Here is a 17380-nt window from a genome sequence, read left to right as displayed (position 1 = left end):
TAGTCTCTGATTCAAGAGCGTTGCAATTCTATATTCTATGATCTATATCCTCGATTATATCCCGCAGTTCAATATCCAATGATCTATTCACCCTTGTAAAAGGGATAGTCAGTATAACCAGTAGTACTATCCTCGAAAGGCCCATAAAATGTAGAGCGATCATAAGGCTGAAGAGGCCATCCATTTCGTAACCTCTCAACCAAATCAGGGTTGCTGATAAAGTACCGTCCATAAAGCATACCATCGCACTGACCACTCTCAACAACTCCCCAAGAGTTGACATCATTAAAGCCGCCAGCTGAGAAAAAGGGAGTGCCTGAAAAAATGTTTCGGAACAGCGAAAGGTCAACAGTGGGAAGACCCCAAGATCCGAGAAATTGCTGCTTCTCGGCTTCGGAGAAGATTTGTTCGAAACGAGGCTCAACGAAGCTGACGTATGAAAGCTGAGGGAATTGGCTCTTTAGCTCACGGCAAAGATGTCCCCATGTCTCAACTCGCTTTTCACCACGGGCTTGGTTGAAGAGACCAAAGGGTGTGAGACGAATAGCCAGGTTATCCTGACCAACAGCCTTGGCCAGCTCGTCCATAAGTTCCAGCACAAAATTACACCTCTTCTCCTCAGAGCCGCCATAGTGGTCAGTTCGCTTGTTAATGTTGGACGAGAGGAACTGCTCGGGAAGATAACCGTTTCCACCGTGGACTTCAACGCCGTCGAATCCAGCTTCGAGTGCGTTCTTGGCAGCGTTGACGTAATCGCCGATGGTGCTCTTGATCTTCTCAACTGTCATTTCTACAGGAGGGTAATCTGCGAGCTTGACGGGCGTGGAAGTATGAGGAGGAGGGTAGGCGAAGGTCTCGTTGGGGTCGTCCCATGGTGTGGCCGAGGGAGCCACGATGGGTGTACCGGTCAGCTGGGGAATGTTGGCGCGGCCAGAGTGCCAGAGTTGAGCGTAGATATAACCACCCTTGGCATGGACAGCGTCAACGACCTTTTTCCAGCCTTGGACCTGCTCTGAGAGGAAGATTCCAGGAACTCCTGGCATACCGTTTCCCTGTAGTCTGTCAGTTTCATGGTGGTAGATTTCGTTATTGAGTTGAAACTTACCTCTAGTGAGGGAGGAAGACCCTCCGAGATGATGAGACCGCCATCAGTAGCTCGCTGAGAGTAATACTCGGCAATCAGATCATTGGGGATCCAAACTCGGTTAGGGTTCTCGGGTGTCGATTCAGGGCTCAGTGGTGTTCCTCTATTTCGGGTAAGAGGAGCATGGATGATTCTGTGCTTGAGATGAATCTTGCCATTGGCAATGTCGAGAGGAGTGAAGAGCTTGGAGTTGGAGCCCGCGTCGAAGATGTCGCCCATGATGAAGAAAAAGTGACAGTAACAGTGATAGTGATAGTGATGGTAGTAGTGATGGCAGTAGTGAGGTGGTAGTGTCTAACCGAGATTCAAGAATAAAAGAGAAAAGAACTTTTGCAATGCCAAGTTATGTAATTTTCTTATGGGACAATGATCTACAGCCGGTTGTCAATGTCGGATATACATCTACAATGCAAGCTAAGGACAGGGTCCGATGGAGAAGACTAGCATTCGTTTCATGGGTTAAATGCAAGCCCTTGAACTAACATTCTTGGCTCCATATAAAGAGCCCAACACCTTGTTGGATTCAAAACATTTCCCTTGTCTGCACTGTAGAGGGCAAAGGGCTCGGCATTATTACATGTCAAGCGAACCCATCCTGTGGCTATAGCATTGCCAGTTTCAACGTCATGTTCTGTCTCCACTGGCTCATGACTGAGTTGATGCAACATGAACGATATACTTCTTGACTCGTTCGTTCTTGTGCCAATCAAGTTGTCATCTAAACTCTTTAGTTTCTTCTCGGTAGTCCCTAGTCCTTGGTATTAAGAGGGGCTTATCTTGACGATTACGACACTGACATGTTGTGGATCCAAGACCCATAGTAAAAAACGTGGAAGAGCAACTTGACTTTTCTCTTTTCTTTTCTCTTTTCCCTTCGTCTCATATCATGGATCCGGGGTCAGAACCAACACTGTATCCATAGTTAAACCTCTCTCAGATATTATGGAGGACAGCCTTGCAGATGAGAAAACGTCACGCGTTTACCAGATCTTGGCATATTATACCCGATCGAATAACTTCGTCGGAAGAGCCGGACGATACAACGTCGACTCCACTGCCGAGCCCTTGCTAGAGCGGTGACCGGACCACTTTCTCTGGCTCGCACGGTCTCATTCAATTTCTCGCATCTGTCAAGTTTGAGTGGCGTACTATTGATAAGATATGCGGCCCGAGGTCCTCGGAGAATATGCGCCGGCAGCAAGGATCTAGTCCTTTGTCTATTGTGGTGCCTAGGTTGTAGAAAAGTAGGACAAGGTACACTACCTCTTCAACACAGGGTTCTCCTAGTTATGGCATCACCCACATCACGCGAGTTCTCCGTCTATCGTGGAGAGCCTGTGTCAGGTAACAGTTCAGCCCTGAATATACAGCCGCTGTCTTGTTGCTAAGCAATTCCACTCGCTAACAACCCCATCTGAGAACCTGGAGGAGTCGTCTTTACCGCATGCAGTAATACAAGATCGTCACGGAAATACCAGAGATAACACGGAAATTCAGACACCCTGCAGAATACTACCTTGTTCCACATTCTCTCATCTTTAGATCCCTCTCGTGACCGTTTCCCCCTGACTGATCTACTCGCCACTCCGGTTGAGACGCCATAACGGCAGAACTGTCTCATCAGCCAAGACACAAGGACCAATGGGAAACATATTGCACCATCGAGGCGACATTCGATTCAATGCTAAAACATGTCAGAGCTATATGGAAACACAATAAAACGATAGCATTGATCGGCAAAATGTGTGATTTGCTTGACTACCTGCCGGTGCTGCAACCCTTCAGTCCATATGCTATTCCCTTTGCATTAACTAGTGTTATTCGTTTAGAGTAGTTTTGTTTTAGTGGAAGGACTTTTCTCTGATACTTGCTGAACTGAGAAATGATGCACCTTTATTTCCCCTTTTCTCCGAGACCCTTGTGATGAAGCTGAAAAGAAGACGTCGGCATAAACATAAGACAAATGGTCCCTTTCTTGCACCAGTCTGCGTGTTTGTCTCCGTCCTGTCTTTGACCTTTTTGCATTCTCTTGCAAGGCTGCGTATTCAAAATGAGCTACCCCGGTGCTACGCCTCCACCGCCAGGTGCCGAGCCGAATATGGAGAATCCAGCTGATGTACTCTGGACGATTAATTATCTCACCCAAGCTCTCACACTTATTTTCACAACAGGGTTTGTCGCAACACGGTTTTATGCAAAGTACAAAGTTATGGGAGGAGGCATGACCAAAGATGATGGTTAGTATCTTGATCATGGTGTCGAAAATATGTACTGACTAGCATCCCAAGTTGCCACATATGTTTCCTTTGTTTTGATGGTTGGGTACTGTGTCACTGCTCTCATAGGTATGTCTTCCTGCACCCATCCGAGATACGACTGCTGACACCGTCTAGCTGGACAATATGGCATGGGTCACAACCAGTGGGAAGTCAGCCCAAAAGATCTAACATCGTTCCTCAAGGTGAGTGCTATCTCGTTATCCACTCTATCCAGCTACCCAACCATCATTTCTAGTGCGGCTACGCAGCGACCATCTTCTACGCCCCGATGGCGCTCGGTGTCAAGCTCTCCCTCCTCTTCATAACCATTCGAGTCTTTGGCACGGTTCACAGAAAGACCACCATCGGTATCTACATCTTTATCGGCATGCTAGTCGCATACTACGTGTCCGGATTGTTTATCAAGATCTTCATCTGCAAGCCCATCAGCTCATACTGGATGGGTGATGTGGATAAGTGTCTTGACCAAAACGCCATCATCACGGCCGATGCGATCATTAGTGTGGTTAGTGATCTGGCAATTCTGTTCCTGCCCACGCCACTCACATGGTCATTGCAACTCTCTATGAGAAAAAGGCTTCGTGTCATTGGCATCCTCTGTGCGGGAGGAGTTGCTACGGGGTTTAGTATCTATCGATTGGCTATGATCCTCAGTGCCCGAAACTCAACCAACCAAACTCTTGTATTTACGAAAGTCATTCTGTCTGGGTATTTAATCTCCTCGAGACCCTCCTGAGACTAGGCTAATAAGCTGTAGAAACGCAGAAGCTGGCATCGGTTTGATTTGCGCTTGCCTCCCCTCCATAAGTGCCCTTATCGTCCGACGCAATGGCTACGCTTCCCGCGGATATCAGAGCTCAGGACCAGCAGATCGCAGCAGACACGGCGAGATCATGCTGACACGATCATATCAAGTTGAAACGAGCAAAAAGGGACAGCATGATCCGTTCCACCTTGGAAACGATGAAGCCGGTTTGATTGCGAGTATACAGGCAAACTCGAAGAGCGACTGCTCAAGTCGAGCGAGGACTCCAGAGTCAACCTAAGTGCAAGGCTTTCACGCCGTGTATTATGAAAGACTAAGATAGTATAACTAATATCATCTGAATAATCCTTCTCAATTGTCCTCGTTCACGACTTCGTATCAGAAATATATTTTACTGACAAGAGTAGGGGTAGCGGACAAGATATCAGTTATAAAGTTGACAACATATTCATGTCTAGTCATTTCATATTCATAATTTCTTTTGTATTAATATATGGAATGTTTTTATTATGTAGATTTTTGATGTGGAAACGGTTAAGTCTAAACGGAATCACCATCAGACCGCGGGTAAGAGTTAGCACTCTTATTATCCATCTGCTTCATATGCACCAGATACGTCTCATCATCGTAACCATATTGCACGTCGTAGGTTCGGTCGCAAGTGATTCCGTCAGGTCGAACAGCCGAGCGATTCTGAGAATCTCTGTCAACCCGCGCAACAGAAACCACACGCTCCGGTCGCAGCTTGCCGTCGCAGTTCTCGCACTTTCGGGTGTTGTTTTCCGTGTCGGAAGTCTTGCCACTCTTGCCGCTGCCGTACTTGAGATAGCGCTTGGATGTACCAAGCAACTGGGGAAACAGACGAGAGAACATGATGCGTAGCGTAGGCATGCATGCGCACCAGATACCGACGTTGATCTCGATGGTGGACCACTTGGACATGGCGAGGTATTCCCAAGAAGCGTTGTTGGTGTGAGACATGCCAGCTATGACAGTAGCGTAGAGGCGGAGGATACTCATGATTGTGACACTGGGAGATACATGTTAAAAAGGAACATTTTTTCAGAGACGGGCAGTATAAACTTACAAGATACCAACACTAAACATGCTACCAACAAGGAGCTTCTTGCCCCAGCCCATGTTCATTTTCTTCAGCTGAGAGATTGGGATAGCAAGGATCACAAAGTCCATGGCAATATTGACGGCACCGTTGGACCATGTAATACCGTTGACGCTGGCACACTTTCCCTCGTGCTCAAGATCCCATTTGGTCCAGAAGTAGCTAACAGGCCGACATTGGAAGATGGCGAGGAAAATGTAGGTGATACCAATAGTAATCGTCACTCCCATGGTCGTCCAAAGGATCTTTCGCACGTTCTTACTCGGGAAAATTCGAAGGAAGAAGAAGATCATGGTTAGTTTGAGGAAAGCCTGGTCTGCAAAGTACAGAATAGCCATGACGTAGAACCAGCGGCCAAAGCTTGTGATTTGCGTTGGCGTGAGGGTCCAGATATCCCTTCCAAAGCCGGAATGTCCAAGGCCATATGTGTTGATGGTAATACAGGCGATGGAAATGAGCATTGTAATCAACATAAAGAGGTCGTCCAAGCCGAGGGGCACCTTGTAGACGATTTTTGTGAGGTATCGCAGGATACAGAAGACGCCTGAGATGATTCCCATTGTGTCGTTGAGGTAAATAAAGGGGGCCTGACCGTTTCGAACGGGGGCGCCACAGAGTGTCGTTGTTGTGTTCTTTGTTGCTGTTGGCATGTTAGTGTATGGACGATTAGAATTGATAGTCAGGTAACTTACATAAAGCTTCTACGACGGTACAGTTGGACAAGACACATATCTCAACTTGCTGCTGTAGAGCTGCGTTCATGCATGTACACTTGACATCGTCAAGTTCACATGTTGATGTCAACACATTTGTCACCAAACACTTGGCCTAGAAGTTGGTTAGCAACTATGTACCATTATACAAAACAGCACCAAGACTTGCCGCACAGGTAGGCAGAGTAGACAAGACAGCAGCAGCCTTGTCATCCAGGGTCAAAGCCGTAGGCAAAGCCGCAAGGCCAGCCAAAAGAGTATGAAGCAACTTCATACTGAAACAAAATCTGTGTAATAACAAAAAAAGCAAATGGAATGAATGAATCAAATAAAGGAATGACAAAGCCAAGATCGTATTCTAGATGCAAAACAATTTAAGACACATGCATCGGCAGTATGTTTTCTTTTTTTGGCAAGGTTACCGTTGTTAGATATATGGTCAAAGTTAAAAAGCAAAACAGATTCAGGAACAATCAGCCCTGGCGGGCAAAGGGTTTGATTCAAAAAGGCACACTAGAGAGAAGAAAGACCCATCTAGGTGGCTACGGAAGAGATAAATACTACATATTGGAAGCGCGCTTGGCACGATTTTAGTCTGTGTGGTCAGACGTGCACAGATGGAAAGTATGGAACAGTCGTGCGGAACTGTAGCGCCACCACCCGCTGTATATTCCAGCAAGCTAAGATAGTTTGTAAACTAAGGGGTGCCAAGGAAAACACCGGACTTGAAAGTTGGGAAAAGTTTGTTCTACGTTTTCGTCCAAACGTAGTTTGAACGAGTAATACCGAGTTCGAGTGCCGGGAGCTTGGCATAATCTCTGTCGATCAGTATCAAGATCCAGTTTGAGGTGTTCCCGCGGGAAACAGCCATGATTGGCGAGAATGAGTTCATGTGTTGCAAATCCGGCCCAAGTACCGAGGTGTGGTGTGTGTGGAAATCAAGAGATCATCAGCTCAAGGTGAAGCTATCGTGAGATGTGTCTTCAAACCCTGTTTTCATTCTGTTGTCTATGTTTCTCTCCTAGGCTGTATCTGGCATATCGTATATGTTGGTTCATACGGATGCAAGCAAGTATGTTTGTGGCGTCATGGACGGAATTCATGTTATTCCCATTAAGCGACACTGTCGGCCAATCTCGACAAGACGTTTAATTTTGAAAATCGACAGAAAGTGGATGCAGGCAAGCTGAGTTGATAAATTCCAGTTGCACGGATGGGCCAAAGCGTAAATGGCTGTAGATCATACTCCAAGAGAGGATACGGATCAACACTTGCCCATCCTGGATCTGAGTATCCGATTCCCGAGTACCCGTAACGACCAAGGCCCACAAGATCTACAGCCGGCTCGTCCAGCTCTCGTCCGTTGTGTATAGGAAGGGGATGACATGCTCCTCTTCATTTCAGGGTCAAGGGTTGCCAAGACTATTTCTGTTTTTTATGCAGAACATATCTTGCTTCAGTGGAATTAAATTTTCAAGAAACCAGTTGACCGCGAGGATCTGAATGGAGGATGTCACTACGAAACAAGACGACAACAGCACTGTCTGCAACGTGAGCCATGCTGTTATCGTGATACACATACAAACATATTACAGGCACTTTGTGGAGTAGATATGTCGATAGAGAGGTATAAGAATTTAACATTCAAGTAGCATCAACCGCCGTTTCCTTGATGTTGTTCTTGTCCTGTTCTTGTTTTTTCTTTGACACCATTTCGGGAAATGGTTTCGCCAAGTGGCTTATCAAGCTTGACTAGCCAAGTCAACTAGTGGATGAGCCCAACAGGTTGGACTAAAACCCCTGAGCGTAGCACCGAGTAGCGAAAATACCGAGGTCATCCGAATCTACCACACTGAGTCATGTTAGCTGATGCTCATTGGTTCAGCTACTTGGTCTCGGCCTTGGTCTACGATGAGTGCTACCATTCAGTTGACTTGGGTATTTATTCAGCTCATCTGTCAATCGGTGGGTAAACATTTTAATCACCGTAAGGATCTAAACCCATGATGACTATCACTATGCGATAGTACGGAGTTGAAGAGGCAGTGCATCACGTATATCACTCCCGTGTTTCTGGGTGAAACCTCGACTGCATGAACCAACTCCTTCAGCCATCAGTGGAGTCTAGGATGTGCTAAGCATTGGTGCTAGTTGCGGGTACAGTGGACACGTATATTAGCTGGGCTATCGTGACCCGCTTCATCGACTGTTGAAGCTAATTACTCAGTTGGTCAGTCAAGTTTGAGACTACATGACTATGGATACATGCCTACTATCATAGCCATTCAGACATTCTGACTCAAGCTCATGTAAAGAAGCTCTTGCAGATTGATACACCTCTCCACGTGAGTATCCAGGGTCTATTTCTCTAGCGTAGCTTGGCGGATTCCCCTCAGCGAACCGGCATCTCGGACCATTTCGATAGATCAGGCTTAAGACGTGCTATTATTGCATGCCTGATTCCTGGACAGACCCCTTTTCGTTGGTCCAGCTCCAAAGCCAAGAATTCGTCTTTGCCATCTTCCGAGATGGCCTGATCAATGGCAGGTCTGCTTGAAGCACTAATTTCCGCCCCTGCTTCAGCCGTCAAAAATATCTCGTCGCAGGGGTCGACATCCCTACAGTGTTGCATTTTCCCCAGAACGACCTGCCCAGATGGGACATTTCCCCCTGCGGGGAGAAGCATGACAGGCTGTCCTGGAAGTCTGGAAGATCGGGATCCTTGGGGTGGCGATGTAACCAGATAACAAATGCATGTTGGTTCAAGATATCCAAGTTGGTTTAAATAGCTGCCATACTGCTCCTGTCAAAGTCAAGCCACTTGCACCGTTCACTCCACTCACTCTCAACAGTCGTTACCATGAAGTCTCTTCTTTCGCTGGCACTCTTGCCACTAGCATTAATCGCCCGTACTAGTGCCGCCCCCAACTGTCGTTGCATGCCAAGCGACGCCTGCTGGCCATCAAATAACGCTTGGGCTTCGCTGAACAAGACCGTTGACGGAACCCTCATCAAGACCGTGCCCATTGGATCACCATGCCACGATCCCACTTACGACGCGGATGCTTGCGCAGCCTTGCAGAGCGCTTGGATGTTGCCACAGACTCAGTATGGGAACCCGTCACATTCGTCCCATCTACAATTCACCGAGGCTAATCATCTGTCTTCTATAGTATCGAGTCATCGTCCTCGGTAATGCAGCAGTTCTTTGCCAACCAGAGCTGTGACCCCTTCTTGGCACAGAGTCGTCCCTGTCTTGTTGGAAATTATCCCAGCTACGCTGTCAAGGTCTCCAACGCCCGGCAAGTCGCGGCTGCAGTCCGCTTCGCCAACGACAACAATATCCGTCTAGTTATTCGTAACACAGCACACGAGTAAGTTCCCTTTGCCGATGTTACCCGCAACAAATAGTACAAGAGAAATACAAGGGAATAAGCTTATTTACTGAATTTATTTCCTAGCTACTTTGGTCGCTCCACTGGTGCAGCCTCCCTTGCTATCTGGACACACCATCTCAAGACCAAGGAAGTCGTCGAATGGGCCGATAACCTCTACCGTGGTCCCGCGTTCAAGCTAGGCGCAGGTATCCAAGGTGCCGAGGCTGTCGAGTTTGCCAACGCCAACGGCCTCACTGGTGTTCCCGGCGAGTGTCCTACTGTTGGTCTTGCTGGTTTCACTCTAGGCGGCGGCCACTCTCCTCTGAGCACTAGCTTTGGCCTCGGCGCCGACAACACCCTCGAGTTTGAGGTTGTTACTGCCGCGGGCCGCATCGTCCGTGCCTCTGCCAAAGAGAACAGTGATTTGTACTGGGCTCTGAGCGGTGGCGGCGCTGGAAACTTTGCCATTGTGACGTCCATGACTCTTCGCGCTCACAAGACGACTACCATCGGCGGTGCTACCCTGACTCTGGGTGCAGGAACAGACAAGGATGTTTACTATGCTGCTCTTACCAAGTTCCACGAGCTTCTGCCTGCCATGGTCGACCTTGGTCCTACCGTCGTCTACCTCATGACTGCTGCTGGTCTTTCCATCAAGCCTGTCACCCTTGCTAACTCAACTGGCGACTATGTCCGTGACAAGGTTCTTGCTCCTTTCACCGACTACCTCACCAAGAATGGCCTGAAGTTCAGCGTGTCTTATACCACATTGGGTTTCCGAGACCACTATGAACTCTACAACGGCCCTCTTCCCAACGGCCATATCGAGGCGTCTCAATTCCAGTACGGCGGTCGTCTGATTCCTCGATCTGTTCTCGAGAACGATAACGTCGCCTTCAACAAGGTCATCCGCAGCATTTTATCCAACGGTCTTGTCATGGCTGGCAGCAGCGGTACTTTCAAGGCTCCTAAGGGTGTGTCGAATGCCGTTCTCCCTGCTTGGCGCAAGGCTATCATGTCGTTGCAGATGGGTACTCTCTGGGATGTTACACGTTGGGACGACATGCTTGCCGACCAGAAGAAGATCACCGAGGTTTACATGCCTCAGATCATCGCTGTGACTCCTGGCAGTGGAACATACATGAACGAGGCCGACTTCAACCAGCCCAACTGGAAGGAGACCTTTTACGGCACCAACTATGATCGTCTTCTGACTATCAAGAAGAAGTGGGACCCCAAGTCTGTGCTCTACAACTGGAGGGGTGTTAACAGCGAGGTTTGGAATGTTGCAAAGGATGGCCGCATGTGCCGGGCATAAATCTTGAAATGACTTCTTGTATATATTTGGGAGTGAACATATAACTTAACGGTAAAACGGCATAGAAAGTGTTTGAAAACATGGGAGTTATACATTAAATCAATTTATCTGATTCAAGGCACAATCATCGGTGTGATATATCTTTGCACGTGTTCAGCATGAGTCTGATCGCATGTCGTTGTGTTTCAACTTGACAAGTGTCCTAGTTTGCGGGCTGCTGGAACTCTGGATGATCTGGTTTCATGCTGGTTCGTGACAGGGGTTGTTCCGTCTTGTTGGTCGGCAAAGTGGTTCAGCGGTATGTCATTGGGGTAACTTGACTCGATCGTACGGCTACATAGCTGATGTATGATGTAAATGACAGGCGCCACTTTCTATCTAAAATGATATATTCTTGTCCCAAGTTTACTATACTTAAATTGACCATTGGCCACTTGTTCCATCATCAGATGCTCGAACCTATTACCCCAACACCCTCATTACGAATGAGCCAGTGGCGTTATCCCACTCAAACGGTAAATTTCCCCTCACTTTGCATCATGATCATCCCTAGAGAAATGATTGGCGGCCCTCGTGTCACACAGTTAGTGCAAAAGATACACAAACATTCCGAAAGCAGAAAGAAATAGACAAGCAAATTGAGGGCATCTATAATATTAAACCATTGTTTCCCCAGCCGCAATGAGACGAAAATCATCTGCTCTTCTACTACAGGGTATCTTCTCTTTTACCTAATATCAATCAATATCAGTGGAGACTGGAATGCGCTACATTCGAATGAGTTGCCGAACTACCGATATCTCCGCGCTTTCCGTTCCTTTGAGAGAGACGTGATCATTTTCCTTATTTTTTCTATTTATGTTTGTCTATCAAAAGAGTTATCAAAATGGCGCCTGTGTACAAGATTGCCATTATACAGTTTGAGCCCAAGGTAGGTCGGTAGCAGGGATTAAGCATAAATCATTTCGACCTCGGTTGATGTCATACAAAAACTGACTCATACATTAACAGTCCATCGCTCTCGAAGAGAACTTTGCCAAAGCAGAAAGTCATCTGAGGTCTGCTGCGGAAAAGGGCTGCGATATAGCTCTCCTACCAGAATTCCATCTCACATCATGGGAACCCGAACACCCTGAATTCGTGTCTGCAAGCAAGAAATCAGCAGACTATCTTTCAAAATACCAGGATCTCGCTCGAGAACTCAACATCAACATCGTCCCTGGCACAATCTGCGAAGTCCACAATGTCCCCAACAGCAAAGATGAAGAGCTTCGTAACATGGCGTACTTTCTAGCTGCAGGAACCGGCGAGATTTGCAGCGCGTACCAGAAGAAGAACCTGTGGCATCCTGAACGACCTCACTTGACTTCATCAACACACACGCCGCACATAGCTTTCGACACGCCGTTGAAACATGCCAATGGTAAGCCTGTACGCGCTGGTATGCTTATCTGCTGGGATCTTGCTTTCCCAGAAGCTTTCAAAGCACTTGTGAATGATGGTGCTGATATCATCCTCATTCCGTCGTACTGGTTCATGAGCGATGCGGGCGATGAAGGGGGTGATTTGAACCCTGATTCGGAACGGCTGTTCCTCAACTGTGCTTTGACGGCGCGAGCTTTTGAAAACACAGCTGCTGTGGCGTTCTGCAATGCTGGAGGGCTGAGTTGTGTCAATATGCCGATTCTGGGACCCTTGGGAAGAATTGAAGTGGGAGAGGAAAAGATGGAGATTGTTGACATTGACTTGGATGTTTTGAGAATTGCCGAGTCGCAGTATAAGATCAGGATGGATATGCAGAGTGAAGGATGGCATTACAAGTATGGGATGAACGGTGGTGCCAAAGCATAGTTTGATTTGATTGAATACACTTGATGAAGGGTAACAACATCGACTAATGACGAATACAGCATGTCTGTATATCTTTCTGATGCACCTGTTGTATTTCGTTGAGTGACCTGGTGCATCAGTAGTAACGAGCATCCCCTTCACGCCCGAGAGAGACCAGACTTTCAGCCAATTAGAAGGATTCCCACCTCGCATCAGAGTATCAGAAAAGTTGGCTGCTGGGGGCATAAAAGACGAAATTAATTGATCAGCTTATGCAGCTAAAAGCATACTGTTTAGTTTATTTATTTCTGTAGTCTAAAGTGGAGTAGAGGCTAATTTTTCATACCCACTTGCCTCGGCATGCGATCACAGTCACGTGTCCAAGACTCCAGGGGCCCCACTAATCGGCCAGTCAGTCAACCAACCAACTCGCCCTTGATGTCCCAGATATCTGTCTACACCATCACGACAGATCGAAAAAAAATGTCCAAAAGTATCACAATCTCTCCACAAGCATCAATAAAGAATCAAAAAGGCAAAAAGGAATGCGACCGAGGGGAATCGAACCCCTCTCTAACGCTTGGAAGGCGTTAATGCTAACCACTACACCACGGTCGCTTACTGTATTGTTTGATGAGGTTATCTTCAATATTACAGTATATATACATTTATTACAGCTGCTACATATAAACAGAGGTGCCAGAAGACTACTCCAAAGAGATCAAGTGTCGTCGAAACTCCCCACTTTGGAACATTCAAGGCCAATGATGGTAGAGGACACTGCAGAATCCCCTAGAATAGGCAGATAGCTAACTTCTTTATGCTTGTGGAAGCGAAGCGACAATCCGTGACCAACAAGCGAGGAAAACGAATCATTAGAGATGATGCCTTGGCACATGACATGTCAAGCTATTCTGGCCAAACTCATGTAATAGGACTACTAGGAGCGGTTATAATAGAAGAGTTTATCCCATCAAGATCTATCTTTATAGATAAACTATGACCTGTACTCTATCTAAGCAAGACGGATGCCTAATCTCTTCCCATGAACTCTTAAACTCCTTTTCAGGGGCGTGTAAGAGCTGTCCATGTAACTGAGACCACCCATCACCATGTCTGCTTTCTTTAGTTCTAAATCATGGAGAAGTACATCTCAATTCGAATCCAGCTGCCAATGCTGTCCATCTTTCCCAGTCTATCGGAATTTGTGGTCAAAGGAGACCTACTGAGTTTGTGTTCCAACCGTCACCAGAAGGTTTGAGAAGAGCACATGACCAATGACGCGATTCTTTGGATCCCTGATTGTTTGGTACTGAGAGAACAATGCTTCTAGTACCATCTTCTCAATGACTGATGCAGTTATTTCTTCACCGGGCTTTGTTTTATCAATCAGTGCTTGGCACAATTTGATACTCATTTGAAGTTGGTTGACATCTTCCTTCCAGGTCGCATCGCTTGGTTGAATGTCGAGCTTGGGAGGATTGCGATGGGGAGACATTAGGGATCGGGGAAGTAGGTCGCGGGAGCGGGCTTTCGGGCTCTTGGTAGACTCATATTTTTGGTGAGCTCATCCTTCGCCGTACGAAAGCAGTGCAAGCAGTAGATGTTGTTGACGGGGAGAGCGGTAACGCGTTGGAGCCGAGAGGTGTTCAGAGAAACACGGGCAGCGGCGCTACCCTAAATGTGATGGTTCGGAGGCGCGTGGCCATGATTGAAACGAATTCCGGAAGAAGAGTATATCAAAGGAAGTGAACGATGATGGGGTGTCGCACAATATGCACAACCATCCGACATTGCCTTTTTCTTTCCTGACTGCAATGTCTTCATTATTGCTACCGCGCGACCATCTGTACTGTATCGTTGTGAGACAATAAATACAGAATACTACATATTACATTATGTACAAGGACTCTGACCTTGGCGATATCCATGACTGGGTATATCCAACTAGCCAGAATACAGGATCAGTTAGTTCGAATACAATATTCCGCGGTATATAGTAATGCTAAATCATATGCTCGCCATTGAAAGACATGATGTTGCCCAAGACATCAAGGTTCTCAGCTGGTCAACAGGGTTGATCTTTCAGAAACCCTTTTAGATCCAAATTGACTTTGATGACGATGCGTACCTCAACATGGTTCGTTGATCCAATGGTCATGGAGGTATTTATAATGTATCTGACCCAACTTTGTTCATCTTTTGAATCGTTTATCTAGATCTCTTGCTCAGTTGACTGTGGAGGGTAATACTGGCAAGCCTCGTGCAATACCATGACCAAACCTTCTGAAGCAATGAACCGATATGCATATTAACAGATTGATTGAATGGCTGAAAACTAGTGCTTAGCATTGCACTCTACCTGGTTGGCCTCAACGTGTCCAGTTCCTGAATCTTGTCAACCCTTTTGGCAGCTCCACATGCCCCAATATTTCCTCAATAAGCTACTATCTAGTCCTGTTACAATCTAGATCGAGTCGTTTCGTCAATCGTGGCCAATCGAGTAACCCAAATTGTCATCAAGGTACTTACACAATCTCACCCTGATGGCCTCCAGGGATCACACCTTGATGAGCACGGATGATGTCTCGTGTAAGTCAAGAACGAGTAGAAATATCTGGCTTCAAGAGTAAGAAATCCTACTTCTTACTTCTCAAATTAGCCAATCTCTCATTACTCTTCCTCTATCCTCTTGTTTATAGTATCCCCTTTTCCGGCTTCCAAAATGGCGAAGACCAAGGTCAAAGGCGCCAAGAGCAAGGGTATCAGGAAGCACAGTGTTCCTCTAAAGGCATTACCTGTGACACTCCTCTCCGGATTCTTGGTATGGTCTTCACCGTTTGACATTACATTCTTTCTAACCACACCCAGGGAGCCGGTAAAACAACTCTTCTCCAACATATCCTCAGAAGTGAACATGGCCTTCGCATCGCTGTCGTGGTCAATGATATAGGAGCGTGAGTCGCTGATGACCCTCGAACATAGTCGAATTTTCTGACCTTTTAGTATCAACGTCGATGCGTCTCTCATCAAACAAACCCATCGCGTTAACAAGACGCAAGAAAAAGTCATCTCCCTCCAAAATGGTTGCATTTGCTGCACGCTCCGAGGAGATCTCCTGGAAGAGCTTGTTCGTCTCTCTCAATTGCAAGAGTTTGACTACATCATCATTGAGAGCAGCGGTATCAGCGAGCCTGAGCAGGTCGCTGAGACGTTTGACTCACGATTGGCGGAGCAGATGGATGCCATGGGGTCTATTGAGGGTGCACCTGGACTTGATGCTGACATGGTCAAAGTTCTCAAGCAGCTGTAAGTTTTATCTTTTGCACAACAACGGCCGAGGGTTGGAGTGATTGTTGACTTTGTGGTAGGAAGGAAGCTGGTGGTCTGGAAAAGTTTGCCAGACTCGATACGACTGTCACTGTCATTGACGCATTCACCATGCTCCACGATTTTGACACAGGCGACCTGCTATCCTCTCGAAGAGACGATGTCACACCAGAGGACGAAAGAACGGTCTCGGATCTCATGGTTGATCAAATCGAGTTTGCAGATGTTATTATTCTTAACAAACTGGACATGGTCGGTCAAAAGCATTCTTAATTAATTAATTTTATACTGACCAATTGCCAGGTCGACGCATCCACAAAGCCTCGTCTACTGGACCTAATTAAGAAGCTCAACCATCGGGCCAAGGTAATTGAGTCCAGCTATGGAAAGGTTGATGTCAAACAAATTGTCAACACAGGCATGTTTAATCTTCAAGTTGCACAAGCAGGCTACGGTTGGCTTCAAGATCTTCATGACATGACTGTCCGCGAGGTAAATCGACACATCACCGCAAATAATGTCCTACCAATACTGACTGGCACAGGTCAATGGACGTAATGTTCTTACACCAAAGCCTGAGACGGAAGAGTACTCTGTCAGGAGCTGCATCTATACCCGTCATAGACCTTTCCACCCTCGACGGCTATGGGCATTGCTGTATGACAAGTTCATTCTTCAACTAGAGAATCCCGAGGAGGATGAGGAGGACAACGATGAAGAAGGCGAGGAAGATGATGACCTTGAAATGGTGGACTACGCAGATGCTCAAGACCCATCCGCAGACGTTGACCGAGAAACTGAAGACTCGTCTTCATCACGCGGCAAACGCTCTGCACCTTCATCGCCTCGAAGCTCACATTCGACCATTGAGTCGGCACCTTCACCAGAGCCGGCATCCAAGAAGCAAAGACTCGCTGAAGCAGAGATGGACAAGACAGAAGATTACTTTACCCCACCCAACGAAGTCATCCTGGAAACTAAGCGAAACCATCCCATCTTCGCCCGTCTTTTCCGCTCGAAGGGCGAATTTCTGTTAGCAACGCGACCTCACCGCGCAGGAGACTGGTCTCAAGCTGGCGCAATGCTCACCATGACAGGTGGAAGACCATGGTTCTGCACCCTTCCAGCAGAGGACTACATGACAGGCGATGCAGAAGTAGACGGCCTCGTACAGCATGATATCGAAAAGGGCGGCGAGTGGGGCGACAGACGTCAAGAGCTGGTGTTTATCGGGGAGAACCTGGACCACAAGGCGCTTGAAAAGGTGCTGGATGAATGCCTGTTGACGGATGCCGAGTTTAAACAGTGGGAGGAGGTTATGAGAGATGAGAAAAAGAGCGTCGAGGACAAACGTGAGGCATTGGAGGATCTATTTGACGATGGTTTTCCGGATTGGTCTGAGGATGGACATGAGGATCATGAGGGACATGATCACTCTCCTTCGGGTGGGTTGAGGTCGATCAAGCAGCACTTGCAGGAAGTGGACTAGGTTAGGCTATAAAG

At 47.1% G+C, this 17380-nt stretch overlaps 7 protein-coding genes across 7 annotated transcripts, besides 1 other annotated feature; 4 read left to right on the top strand and 3 right to left on the bottom strand.

Moving 5' to 3' along the window:
* Window positions 1-83: 83 nt before the first annotated feature.
* On the bottom strand, window positions 84-1363 carry FPSE_09889 (uncharacterized protein; the record flags this gene model as incomplete). The annotated part of the gene is made up of 2 exons (XM_009263006.1): window positions 84-1052; window positions 1106-1363. 2 exons carry the CDS (start codon window positions 1361-1363, stop codon window positions 84-86), a joined length of 1227 nt encoding a protein of 408 aa, XP_009261281.1.
* Window positions 1364-1375: 12 nt separating this feature from the next.
* Window positions 1376-1437: a microsatellite.
* A 1757-nt stretch (window positions 1438-3194) lies between these two features.
* Window positions 3195-4469, top strand: FPSE_09888 (uncharacterized protein; the record flags this gene model as incomplete). Its single annotated transcript, XM_009263005.1, has 5 exons — window positions 3195-3381; window positions 3433-3489; window positions 3538-3605; window positions 3659-4131; window positions 4181-4469. The coding sequence occupies 5 exons, from the start codon at window positions 3195-3197 to the stop codon at window positions 4467-4469; spliced, it is 1074 nt and encodes a 357-aa protein (XP_009261280.1).
* Window positions 4470-4729: 260 nt separating this feature from the next.
* Window positions 4730-6296, bottom strand: FPSE_09887 (uncharacterized protein; the record flags this gene model as incomplete). Its single annotated transcript, XM_009263004.1, has 4 exons — window positions 4730-5219; window positions 5277-5949; window positions 6002-6137; window positions 6177-6296. 4 exons carry the CDS (start codon window positions 6294-6296, stop codon window positions 4730-4732), a joined length of 1419 nt encoding a protein of 472 aa, XP_009261279.1.
* Window positions 6297-8882: 2586 nt separating this feature from the next.
* On the top strand, window positions 8883-10717 carry FPSE_09886 (uncharacterized protein; the record flags this gene model as incomplete). The annotated part of the gene is made up of 3 exons (XM_009263003.1): window positions 8883-9130; window positions 9196-9396; window positions 9484-10717. 3 exons carry the CDS (start codon window positions 8883-8885, stop codon window positions 10715-10717), a joined length of 1683 nt encoding a protein of 560 aa, XP_009261278.1.
* Window positions 10718-11603: 886 nt separating this feature from the next.
* Window positions 11604-12568, top strand: FPSE_09885 (uncharacterized protein; the record flags this gene model as incomplete). Its single annotated transcript, XM_009263002.1, has 2 exons — window positions 11604-11648; window positions 11729-12568. 2 exons carry the CDS (start codon window positions 11604-11606, stop codon window positions 12566-12568), a joined length of 885 nt encoding a protein of 294 aa, XP_009261277.1.
* Window positions 12569-13678: 1110 nt separating this feature from the next.
* Window positions 13679-14045, bottom strand: FPSE_09884 (uncharacterized protein; the record flags this gene model as incomplete). Its single annotated transcript, XM_009263001.1, has 2 exons — window positions 13679-13742; window positions 13774-14045. 2 exons carry the CDS (start codon window positions 14043-14045, stop codon window positions 13679-13681), a joined length of 336 nt encoding a protein of 111 aa, XP_009261276.1.
* Window positions 14046-15272: 1227 nt separating this feature from the next.
* FPSE_09883 (uncharacterized protein) lies at window positions 15273-17366 on the top strand (the record flags this gene model as incomplete). Its single annotated transcript, XM_009263000.1, has 6 exons — window positions 15273-15371; window positions 15419-15504; window positions 15554-15856; window positions 15919-16129; window positions 16181-16369; window positions 16422-17366. The coding sequence occupies 6 exons, from the start codon at window positions 15273-15275 to the stop codon at window positions 17364-17366; spliced, it is 1833 nt and encodes a 610-aa protein (XP_009261275.1).
* Window positions 17367-17380: the final 14 nt, after the last annotated feature.

This window comes from Fusarium pseudograminearum, chromosome 4 (genome assembly GCF_000303195.2).
Source record: "Fusarium pseudograminearum CS3096 chromosome 4, whole genome shotgun sequence".
In the NCBI taxonomy this organism is placed as follows: domain Eukaryota; kingdom Fungi; phylum Ascomycota; class Sordariomycetes; order Hypocreales; family Nectriaceae; genus Fusarium; species Fusarium pseudograminearum.
Note: the sequence above shows the minus strand (reverse complement) of the source record. Positions and strands in the feature narration are given on the sequence as shown.